The 13,139-nt window shown below is 38.8% G+C and overlaps 1 protein-coding gene across 1 annotated transcript in view; it reads right to left on the bottom strand.

Annotated features, from left to right (window-relative positions):
- The window catches only part of LOC149449871 (myosin-9), an 88,074-nt gene that overhangs the window by 42,473 nt on the left and 32,462 nt on the right, over positions 1–13,139 (bottom strand). Inside the window, exons 17-18 of the mRNA XM_089692607.1 lie at positions 2,054–2,162; positions 720–851 (exon numbers count right to left, since the gene is read on the bottom strand). Coding sequence (XP_089548733.1) covers positions 720–851; positions 2,054–2,162 — 241 coding nt within the window. The remainder of the gene's footprint in view (positions 1–719; positions 852–2,053; positions 2,163–13,139) is intronic.

The following is a 13,139-nucleotide window of genomic DNA, read 5'->3' as shown; positions in this document are numbered from 1 at the left end:
ATTTTCTTTTCAAATAGACATTTACTCTGTTAAGCAAGAATGGATTCCAGTTCTGAAGTTCAATTCAGCAAAAGAAATTCATATTGTTTAGTCACAACTGGCATTTTAAAATAGTCGTGGTCTATATTGGTAGAGGTGGATGTGGGCATTTTAATGTAGCCTAGGAAAGGGGGGGGGGGGGGGGGTAGATTGCAGGAATATACAATTGATAAGTGATTTTTTTTTTTTTTTTTTTTTTACTACTACAACACTGATCTTTAGCTTGTTAACATTTATATTATAACTGTGTACGGGCCCTCATAAGAAAAGAGTTTAGTACATATTTGCACTAACATCTTTTTTTTTTTTTCAAGACAGGCTTTCAAATAATTCACTTTAAGGCAGGGAATCTCTACAAAGCCTGTCCTGAAAAAAATATGTTCAATTGGAAATAAATATATCATGCATGGCCATCTTAGTACTGCTTTCTTATACGTTTTTGTACTGCACTAAATTCTAAGATTGACACAAGTTCATTAAAAAAAAACAAAAAACAAACCATGAATCTATAAGTACACTCTCAAAATAAATCAGTAAACACTGCAAAATACAGTATGTATTGATAATTAGGAGTCATGTTGTAGCATCTTTGGAGCCAATAGGTTGGAAAAAAATGTACAAATGTGTGCACGATTATAATTGTGCTGAAGGAGAACAACATTTTGATGCAAGGATCTCACCTGTGTCTGCAGATGTTCCATTTCTGAAACTTTTTGATCAGAGGCAGTTTGAAGATCTTTTACTTTTTGAAGTTCTACTTCTTTTGCGTGCAGCTCTTCATCAAATCTATTAGCTTGTAAAAGTGGCTTAACCTAAAAACAATTACATTTTTATTTTGGTTAGATTACAGCTAGTGATGCACAGTAATTAGGCTCAAAGGCATACTACTTTGTTTTATTAGACATCTTGTTTAACCGCTTGCCGACTGCCCTATAGTAGTAATACTGCTACAGGGCAGCACGGCTGTGCAAAATCACATATATACACTCGTGATTTTGCATTTCCGGGTAGGGGGCGCGTGTCCTCGTCGTGCCGCTATTGGCAGCTTCAGCTGTTGATTGCAGAGTATCACTGATGGGGGGGGGGGTTAGGTCTGTATGTAAACAATACAGATCTCTTCCCTGTCAGCTCCAGCACATTGCTTTGTATTGCCGCTTCCTGCCTAGTGCCATTAGTGCAGGGTCAGTGCTTTTTATTAGCACTGATCACTGTATTCATGTCACTGGGGATGTCAGTGACAGCCAGTTCCCCCCCAGTGTCAGAATGCCCACCGCAGTCCAGCTTTTAGTCGCTGATCACCACCATTACTGCTGTTAAAATAAACATACACACTAATAAATATATATATATATATATATATATATATATATATATATATATATTTTATAAATGCTAAAGTAACGCAGCACCGTATTGCAAAAAATTACCTGCTCAATCCTCTGGATGGCAAGTGGTTAAGCTACTTCCTGTCTCTGGACATTTAATAAATTAGCCCGTGAAATATATTTTTATTGCAGCAACAAATTCATTTAAAAGGACTGACAAATGTAGTGATAATGAACCAAATCTGAGTAAGCAGTCCCACTGGTTTCCCAGCTAAGTGTTTAGAGATGGCCATCTTGAAAATGACTGCACACTTAATTCTTCAAACTTACGACCCAATGTCCTACCCTATACAGCTGTCCTGAAAAAAAGCATTTCTGCTAAACCTATCAACTTCATGCAATAGCAAAAACACCTCATACCTAGTGTGTGTTACCCCCAAAAATTGAAGCTTCGTATTTCTATGTCTGTTGCATCTTCTGCTGGCACCACCCTCCGAATTGTGTGAACAGAGAGGGATGAGCAGTGATCACAGCAAAAAACCAAACAGAGTAAAATAACCGATCTACTTTATTTTTTAAATAGTTCCTGCGTGGCTTGAAAATATTTTGCATTCAGATACACTTTAAAAAAAAAAAAAAAATTAGTTCTAGCATTTTTAATTGCTGGTTACAAACATAAAAAAACAAACCTTTGTGAAAAGTCTCCACCACTGCCAATTCCTGAGTTTAAGGTAGGCTGCACAATTCCTTTGAATAACTTTCATGGCAGTGAGCTGCTGTTGACGTTTTGCAAATGCCCTAAGAATAAAGGAACAGCAGGTAAAAATCAAGGTCATAAAAAAAAAAAATGAATAAAAATTACATACATACACTTGGGCTTTGATATCTTGTGGCTGCCCTACCTCTATGGCTACCGCCCACCTTTTCTCAGCAACAAATGGTCTCACAAATAGTTTCGTTTCATTACAAAGCTGAATATAGTTACAAATACCCAAAAAATGAATTACAGTGAAACTAACTTGACTCAAAGGGTTTCTGAGGTAACCATGCTGAAAAACAGGCATCTTATAGCACCTATAGGTAAATTGTGCTAGTCTACAAATTGAAGTTCTATCAAGGTTCTAAGCCCAGACTGACTTCTGTCAAAGTTGATATTAAGCCCTACCCTGTCATTCCCATGTCAAATGAAAGAACTTGAGTATTAGCAGTGCTGGCAATAGAGGTAAGCTGCATGAAAGAGCTGGACACTAGGATGGGACAAGCTTAATAGAATTTTAAAAAGGGTGTGCCCCAAATTAAGATAAAGTACCACAACAAAGCCATTCAATATTTCACATTTTATAATATTACCTCACTCTCCCACCTATACATGACCCTTCAAACATTGTACAAGATTGCAATATAATAATCCACATTGATCTTATGTACGAGTCTACTTGTAGTGACCACACAAAGATAAACCAAAGTTATGTTTCTTTTAATTGCAATGACTATAGAGCTGAAACATAAATACAAATAGTTGTCAACCATTTTAATTATCCATTAGTTGGTCAGCCGATTAGTTGGCCTACATAAAGAATGTATTTGTTTACAGTATACACAGTGCAGAATGCATACAGCCCAGTACACGGTTCATACAGGTTAGTATGTACAGTGCAGCACACATTCAACTCAGTACACCATCTATACAGGTCAGTAAGTGCCTGAGAATTTGCGAACGGTGAAGAGCAATGTCTTATGGTACATGTAGTTCTGGGCAGGAGAAGGAAGTGAAGCACGGGCTCTGTGCAAGAGAGCAGCATGGAGGGGAGGCAAATTAAGGAACAACAAATTTAAAGCTGCAAACATCCTGAAGGACAAGCATGGGTGGAACATTGGCCACACCTTGCAGCTGGTGATTAGTGCACAGTTAAAGAATTCAGGAATTGAGAGAGCCATTAATGCTGCAAGGTTAGTTGAACATTTTAAAAAAGTGAGTTAGCCAGCAGCAAGTTGAAGGAGAAGCAGCAAATGGGTAAACCTAAGCACAAACTTCTTCAAGATGAAAGCACATGAAATAGCACTTGCTATATATGGTTGACATGCTCAATGAACAAAGGTGGCCAGAAACTGCAACTCTTTGACCCAGTTACACAAGGGAGCAAAGATTATCTGGACTTAAAAAGGACAAGTTCACCTATATAAAGATAAATGAATACTTTATGCAGGCATCAAAAAAAAAAATAAAAAAAATTTGCACATTTACCATTTTTTGTTTTTGGCGTTTTTAAAAGCACTGCAGCAGCGATCAGATCACTGGAGCCATGCAGTACTCCTGCAGACCTGTCAGTGTATCTGTGTGCTCATAACTCGGATGGGCAAAGCAGATACACACTGACGGAAAGAATCAATGAACTACCAGAGCACTGAACAGCGCACCATGGCAGTTCATTGAGAACTACGAGCCACACACAACGGCCACATGTGACAGCTCAGCGGACGGAGCCTCGCTGAACCAATTTTTTTTAAATTGTAACAACGGGGGGGCGGTGTAAGATATCACCCACTGTTACGATTGGGGATGGGGGTGGTAGAAGTTCTTTGTAACAGGTTACACCCTCAAGAAGCCTCTTGCCAAGTAGGGAAAACATTTGAATTCGAGGAGAGAAGAAAAAAAAAAAAAAAAAGTATCCAGGAGAAATAGTCTACCTTGGCAAAACTAGCAAAATCCTACTTATGTATCCCAGGCACCTCCAACCCATATGAGCAACTCTTCTCTGTTGCAGGCAACATAGTTTGTAAAAAAGAGCCAGTATGTGGACATGTTCGTACATTCCAGTTTCTGGAACAATGATCATCTACCTCTTTTCAGTTTCTGCTTTTTAAAAATTTGCAGTTGGGTAAAGTTGAGTTTTTATTCAGCAGGTTGCGAGCAACTTTTTGCTCCTTAAATTAAAAAACCCACCACCACCACAGCATATTGAGGTTTTTATCTGATCAAAACAATAAATTGTACAACTTTTTTTTTTTTTTTTAATTTAAATATTTATTAATTTTTCACATTACAAAATTTCCATAAGAAGAGACAATACATATAAATATCAATACATTTCTACTCTGTCCCTTCTATTTACCTCTTATTTCCCTTCCCTCCCAACCCACCATTTCCCCCCTTCCCCCCCTCTGCAAGATCTCCAGTCTCTAGGCCCAGTAACTTCGAATAACTTCCTAGTTTAGAGTTTTCTATATTTCTCTTTCAATCCCGATTTTTCCCATCGTGAATAGTATATTTTCATCCTGTCTTCCTGCATATGATAAGATTTTTCCATTCTGCTAATCTGGTTTACGCTATTGATCCAATCCTCCTCCGTTGGTACCTCTGTCTTCCGCCAAAACTTGGGGATCAACCCTTTTGCTGCACTTAAGTAGTACCATACACCTGATTCTTTATATTTATTTACTGTTGTCTCAACACTATGTAGGAGACACATGGTTGGGTCTAATCCTATGTCATTTCCAGTTATTATTTCTATTAAATTTGACTATGGTCTTCCAGAAAACCTGAATTTTCGGACATTGCCACCATATGTGAAACACCGTGCCCTCTTCCCCACATCCTCTCCAACACATTTTTGAATTCTCCCCCCTCATCCTGTGCTCCGTGTAATATGCCATCGTGTCAAACATTTATAGTTAATCTCAACGTCTCTCATACTAACACTCTCGTGAACTAATCTAAATATCTTATTCTGTTGATCTTCATCTATCCCCACCCCCATATCTCTTTCCCAATTTGTTATGAAAATTAACTTTGTGTGTGTCTAGTTCTGTAAGTATTCTATACATTTTTGTAACACCGTGTTTCCCATCTCTACGTGTTTCTAATAGCCTTTCAAACATATTCCACTCCTTTTTTAATCTCAAGGGTTTTGGGAGAGTTCCTATAAAACATTTTAATTGATGATATTTCCACTCATCTATTTTAGTAAACATATCTCCTCCCTTCTCTTTTAATTCTTTAAATGTTCTCAGTTCCCCCTCTACCAATATGTCTCTCAATTGGATATCTTCCTTTTTAAACCATCTCCCTGATATCTCATCTTTTCCTGGGGGGAAAAACTGTGTGTTTGCAAGAGGCATTAATATAGAGTTGAATTCCCATTTCATGTGTTTATGTAAATTATCCCATATCCTTAAGACAATTAAGGCGTAAGTGCTTGTGCCCTCTTTAATTCTTCTATAATGTGCTGGAACCCATATCATCCTACTAAAATTAATTCCACTCAGATCATTTTCCATTTTTACCCAACTTTTCCCCTTATGATTAAAAGTCCAGTCATAAATTCTTGCTAACATTACTGCTTTGTAATATCTCTTGACATCAGGTAGTCCCACCCCCCCTCTCTCTTTAGTCCTACTTAGTGTTTCATATGATACTCTTGGTTTTTTATTCCTCCATATATATCTTGTTAACATTTTTCTCATTATCTTAAAAAACGCCTCTGGGAGTTTGATCGGGATCATTTGAAATCTAGAGTATTTTAGGTATAATTACCATTTTAATTAGGTTCATACATCCTAACCATGATGGATTTCCTCCTAATCTTTTTAGTTTGTCCTTAATCTCATTTATCAGAGAATTATAATTTAATCTATACAGTTGTTTATATGAGGTAGCAAGTTTTATTCCTAGGTATTTTATATCTTTCTCTCCAAATAAAGGGGAATTCTTTTTGTAGCTTTTCTTTTTCGCTTTTTGGTATATTAATGTTCAAAATCTCAGTTTTTGTTGGGTTAATTTTTAGATTAGAAAGTTCACCATATTCCTTCAGGATCTTCATTATATTTGGTAGTGTTATTCGGGGGTTGCCTACATAAAACAGTAGGTCGTCCGCAAAGGCCGCTACTTTATGTTCTATATTTTCTATCTGGATTCCCTTTACCGCTCCACTGTTCCTTATTGATAGCAGGGGTTCCAATGTCAATACATACAGCAAGGGGGACAATGGGCATCCTTGCCTTGTTCCATTGGACATCCCAATGGATTCCGACCTTTCCCCATTTACCGTGATGATTGCGGTGGGCTCCTTATATAATTTACCTATCCATTCACGCATTCTCTCTCCAATCCCCAACACTTCCAAGTTGTCCATCATAAAGCCCCAGTCCACTCTATCAAACGCCTTTTCGGCATCAATTGACAAGAGCACTACCGGGGCTTTCCCTTTTCTACTTTTCTGGATAAGCATCAGAGTTCTCAAGCCATTATCTCTACCCTCTCTCCCCTGAACAAAGCCCACCTGGTCTCCATGAATCCATTCGGGCATTAGATCTTTCAGCCTGTTTGCTAGGACCTTTGCGTACAACTTAGTATCTGTGTTTAATAATGAAATTGGTCTTTTTTTTTAAATTTAAATATTTATTAAATTTTTCATATTACTACAAAAACCCAAAAAGGGAAATAATTCTCATACAAATAGACAATTCTATAACCTTTCTACCTTTCCCTTACTAAAAACTCTTTTCCCTCCCATCCCCACTACCCCCCCTCCCGCCCCTCCTCCCCCTCTGCAGACTCTAGCCCTTTCTAATCTCTTGAGGCTTATTAATTTTTTTGCCAACATCCTAGTTCATATCTTCCTATATTTCTCTTTCAATCCTGCTCTTTCCCACTTTTCCCATCTCTTGGAATAAACTCTCATCCTATCTTCTTGCATATGGTATGATCTTTCCATTCTACCTATCTGGTTTACTCTATTAATCCAGTCTACCTCCTTTGGTACCTCAGCTTTCCGCCAAAACTTGGGTATCAAGCCTTTCGCCGCATTCAAGAAGTACCAAATACTTGAATCTTTATATTTATTTACAGATGTCTCCACATTGTGTAGGAGGCACGTTGTTGGGTCTAACCCTATGTCAATTCCGGTTATTTCTTCAATTAATTTAACTATTATCTTCCAAAAAGCCTGGATTTTCGGACATTCCCACCATATGTGAAACACCGTGCCTATCTCTCCACATGCTCTCCAACACATATTTGAGTTTTCCCCATTCATCTTGTGCTCTACACTCGGTGTAATATGCCATCGTGTCACACACTTATAATTAACCTCAACCTCTCTCATACTAACATTATCGTGTATCAATCTAAACATCTTTCTCTGTCTATCTTCATCAAACCCAACTCCCATATCCCTTTCCCAATTTGTCATAAAAATTAACTTTGTGTTTGTGTAATTCTGTGAGTATTCTATATACTTTTGAGATACCGTGCTTCCCATCCCTTCGTGTCTCTAACAACCTTTCAAACATATTCCACTCCCGTTTCATTCTCAGGGGTTTCGGTAGGTTTCCAATAAAACTTTTCAATTGATGATATTTCCACTCATCTATTCTAATAAAAATATCTCCCTTCTTCTCTATGAACTCTTTAAGTGATCTCAATTCTCCCTCCACCAAAACATCTCTCAATTGGTATCCTCCTTTCTAAACCATCTCCCTGATATCTTATCCTGTCCTGGGGGGGGGGGGGGGGGGGGAAAGTACTCAGTATTTGTGAGAGGCATTAATATAGAGTTAAATTCCCATTTCATGTTTTTGTGTAAATTGTCCCATACCCTAAAGACATTTAAAGTGTAGATACTTGTGCTTTCTTTAATTCCCCTGAACTGTGGTGGAACCCATATTATCTGACTCAATCTATTGCCACTAAGAATTTTCAATTGTTACCCAGCTTTTCCCCTTATGGTTAAATGTCCAGTCATATATTCTTGCTAAAACCACTGCTTTATAGTATCTCTTGACATCTGGTAGGCCCAATCCCCCTTTCTCTTTAGTCCTACCCAATGTTTCATATGCAATTCTAGGTTTTTTATTCTTCCAAATATATCTTAACATTTTTTTCATTATCTTAAAGAAGGCTTCTGGAATTTTAATTGGTACCATTTGAAATCTATACAGTATTTTAGGCATAATTACCATTTTGACTATGTTTATACGTCCTATCCAGGATGGATTTCCTCCTAGTCTTTTTAAGTCTTCCCTGATCTCATTTATTAAAGAGATATAATTTAATCTATACAAATGCTTAGATGAGGCAGTGAGTTTTATTCCTAGGTATTTTATCTCTTTTTCTCTCCATATAAAGGGGAATTCTTTGTAGTTTTTCTTTCATTCTTTGGTATATTAATATTCAGGATCTCTGTTTTCGTTGGATTAATTTTTAAATTTGATAGTTCATCATACTCCTTCAGAATCTTCATTATATTTGGGAGAGTTATTCGGGGATTCCCCACATAGAACAATAAGTCGTCCGCAAAGGCCGCTACTCTATGTTCTATGGATTCTATCTGAATTCCCTTTACCAATCCACTATTTCTTATTATTGACAACAGAGGTTCGAGTGACAATACATATAGCAGAGGGGACAGTGGACAGCCCTGTCTTGTACCATTAGACATTCCGATGGGTTCTGATCTCTCCCCATTTACCGTGATGATTGCAGTAGGCTCCCTATATAATTTACTTATCCACTCTCGCATTCTCTCACCTATCTCCAGCACTTTTAAGTTGTCTATCATAAAGCCCCAGTCCACTCTATCAAATGCCTTTTCTGCATCAATTGACAAGAGCACCACCGGGTCTTTCCCCTTTCTACTTTTCTGAATAAGCATCAGGGTTCTCAAGCCGTTATCTCTACCTTCTCTCCCCGGTACAAAGCCCACCTGGTCTCCATGAATCCATTCAGGCATCAGATCCCTCAACCTGTTTGCTAACACCTTTGCATACAGTTTAGTGTCTGTGTTCAATAATGAGATAGGTCTATAGCTGGAGCACTGAGATGGATCTTTTCCCTCCTTGTGAATAAGTACTACATGGGCCTGTAGGGATTCTCTCCTCACTTCCATCCCACCTCCCAGAGCATTCATATATTTCTCCAACTTGGGTAGCAGTACTTCACTAAATTTCTTATAGTACCTAACTGTATATCCATCCGGGCCTGGGCTTCCCCCCCCCCCCCCCTGTGCTTCTTAATGCTATTTTAATTTCTTCCTGGGAGATTTCTGCGTCTAGGGAGTTCAACTGTGCTTCACTTAGTTTTGGCAATCCCGCATTTTTTAAGTATGTCATCTTTTTTTCATTAATTCCCTCTTGGGCTTCTTTTAGGGGGCCTTGTGGGCTAATATTATATAACTTTTTGTAATACTCCGTAAACACTTTAATAATCTCTTTATTTGAGTGGACCAACTCCCCCTTTGAACTTTTTATCTTTTCTATATAGTTCCTATTTTTCTTTTTGTTCAAAGCTCTCATTAGATATCTTCCTGGTCTGTCCCCCCATCTATATCTCTCGTTCAAAACCCTGCTGTATACTCTTCTCTTCTCCTCATCCATCAACCTCTCTAGCTCATCTTTTTTATCCGATAACCTGTCTCGTATCTTTTGTTATTTTCTTCTTATGGATCTGCTCCAAGTCCAATATTTCTTTTAAGAGCCCACTGACCCTCTCTTTCCTTTTTCTTCTAATAATGAAATTGGTCTGTAGCTAGAGGACTGAGAGGGATCTTTTCCCTCCTTATGGATGAGAACTACATGGGCCTGAAGGGATTCCCTCCTCCCCTCCATCCCACCTCCCAAGTCTTTCATATATTTCTTTAACTTTGGTAACAGTACTTCACTAAATTTTTTATAGTACTTAACTGTATAACCATCCGGGCCTGGGCTTTTCCCTCCCGCTGTACTTCTTAATGCTGCTTCTATTTCTTCCTGAGAAATTTCTGCATCCAAGGAGTTCAGTTGTGTTTCACTAAGCTTTGGCAATCCCGCATTTTTTAAATATGTCCTCCTTTTTTCATTAATACCTTCCCTAATTTCTTTTGGTGATCCTTGGTGGCTGATGTTATACAACTTTCTATAATACTCCGTGAATACTTTAATAATTTCTTTAGTTGAGTGGACCATCTCCCCCTTAGGGCTTTTTATCTTTTCTATATAATTCCTGTTCTTATTCAGGGCTCTCATTAAGTATTTTCCTGGTCTATCACCCCATCTATATCTTTCACTTAATACTTTATTATATACTCTTCTCCTCTCCTCTTCCATCAATCTCTCTAATTCGTCTTTTTTATCCCTTAACTTCTGTCTTGTTTCTATTGTTATTTTTTTCTTGTGTATCTGCTCCAATTCCAGGATTTCCTTTAAGAGTCCACTAACCCTCTCTCTTCCTTTTTTCTTCCTTGATCCCATCGCAATCATGATTCCTCTTATATATACACCTTATGACTTTCCCATACTGTAGCTGTCGATACTTCCTCCGTTTCATTCTATTGGAAATATACCTTAATCTCTTCCCTGATCTTCTGCACAATATCCTCGTCCAAGAGAAGAGCCTAATTTAACCTCCATCCTAAACCTCCCGTCCACCTTTTTCCCAATCCCATTTTCATTACGACTGGGGCATGGTCCGAAAAAGTTCTTGTCTATTTCTATTTTAACCAGCATTTCAATGAGTTGATGATCTATTAGAATGTAATCCAGTCTCGAGTATGTCTCATGTGCATTAGAGAAGAAGGTATAGTCTCTGTCCTTCATGTGCATTATTCTCCAGGTGTCCACCAGCTGGTACTCGTGGATCACCTTCCTCAAAGCTCTCAGGGACCTTCTCTCTGCACAAGGGAGGTTGCATCCATTTGTGGGTCCATACAGAGATTCAAATCTCCTGCTATTATCAAACGCCCTTTTTTAAAATTATCAATTTTTTTAGCAAACCCTTCAGAAAGATCTCAGGTTTCTTGTTGGGGCAATATATATTGGCTAGTGTGCATTCAATTCCCTGTAGTTTACCTTTCAAAAACAGGAATCTCCCTTCCGGGTCAGTCCTATCTTCCAACTCAAATCTCATTTTTTGCCAATCCTATTGCCACCCCCTTTGCTCTTTTAATTGGAGAGTCAGCGTAATACCATGTTGGATAATATTTGGATTTTAGTTTCACATTAGATTCTATCTCAAAATGTGTCTCCTGCAAAAATACCACTGACATTGCCCTATGATGTAACTCTTTAAACAACTTAAATCTTTTCCCAGGGCAATTCAACCCATTCACATTATATGTTATAAAGTGTATTTCTTCCATCCTTCTTGATTTTATTTATCTCTTCTAATTCGTCTCCTCCTATTAGGACCGAATGACTTGCAGAATATTAGCCCCACTCCCCCTCCCCCCTCTTTTACTTTTCCCCTACCCATTTTTAGGCTTATAAACTGCCTACAAATCATTTGTGGAACGGTTTCCACAGTTGATTTAAAATATTGGGCGTAGACTCCGCCCATGGACGGCTCACCTTTCCTCCGACCTCCCTAGCACCCCTTTCTCTATCTACAAGGCTCTGCAATAGCCTTTACTTCCCCACCTCAACCGGAGCCTCCAGAGGGACTTCCACCTCAAAAAAGGGGGATACTAGGGGGGCAAGGGAACAAGAGAGAAAAAGAAAAGCGTATTTTTTTGCTCACTTCTCCCTCCCCCCTCTCCCCAACCCCAGAGCCTCTCCCCCTCCCCCCGACCCGCTGCATATCCTCCCCTCCCGTATCATCCGAGTCTCCTTTTTCTTCTTCTTCCCACCCAGTTATCTCCATTCTTTGCAGATCCAGTCTATCACAAAAATCTCTCAGTTCCTCCGGGAATCTCAGGTATGCTGTTACCCCATTTTTCCAGCCAATTAGAGATGCTGAAGTACCCCATCTATATTGCACGTTCTGTTTTCTCATTTGCTCCAACAGGGGTCTCAGGGATCTCCTTCTCCATAGAGTCTCTGGTGTTAAATCCGCAAAAATTTGAACAGTCAAATCTCCATATTTAATTAACGATCTTCCCTTGATCTTCTTCCAAATCTCATTTTTGACCCCAAATTTCTGGAACTGTACAACAATATCTCTCGGTCTTTCCCTCTCAGTATCTTGTTTGAACTTTCCTATTCTGAAAACTCCATCCAGTTCAATCACTTCTGTTTCAGGTCTGTCTCTTATGGAGTTTAAGATTTTTTTTAACTAGTTCATTTAATGTTTCCCCTTTTGCTGCCTCTGGAATTCCTCTCACCCTAAGGTTAGACCTTCTTTCTTTATTTTCTCGAATTTCCATCCTGTAGAACAGTTTTTTCTGGGTTTTCTCCAAATGGGTTATTTTTTTCCTTAGCTTATCTATGGTTTGGGCCTGGGTTTTAACTTTCTCCTCTGTTTCTTCCATTCTCATTAGCAGATGCCCTAAATCGTTCCGAATCACTGTCATTTCATGTTTTATCGTTTTCTCCAAACTTTGGAACATTTCTATCATCTCCTTCTTATTCGGTATTTGTAGTTCACCATCAAGTTCTTTTTGTCCCAAGCCATCCGCTATTTGTTGGCTACAACTGCTGTTCATACCCAGTGATAGTCTCGGGCTGTTTCCTGAGCTAGTGTCCATTTCCCCTTTGGCGCTTGCGCCTTGGGCCCTTTCTGGCGTAATGTTTCCATGTGATGTAAATTTCTTTATCGTGCCTGATTGAGACCCTTTGAGCCCTGCTCCATTAGGACCTTTATTCTTCATATCCTCTATAAGTCTTTTGTCTTCTATATTCTCTAGATGCGGTTATACCTCTCCTCTATGGTTTGTAATCCAGACAGGTTTACTGAGTTTTACTTGTGCTCTCCTAGGGGAACGTGGGTCTCTTCTCTTCTGAACCCAGGGAATCCTCCCCTCTCCTCCTTAACCCCTTGTTCCCCACTGTCACTCAGGAGTCCCCTATACAATACAATAGGCCCCC

Source organism: Staurois parvus, unplaced genomic scaffold (genome assembly GCF_062004578.1).
Source record: "Staurois parvus isolate SC_StPar_1 unplaced genomic scaffold, SC_StPar_1.0 ptg000597l, whole genome shotgun sequence".
Classification (NCBI taxonomy): Eukaryota; Metazoa; Chordata; class Amphibia; order Anura; family Ranidae; genus Staurois; species Staurois parvus.
The sequence above is the reverse complement of the archived record's forward strand: the minus strand, read 5'-3'. Positions and strand labels throughout refer to the sequence as shown.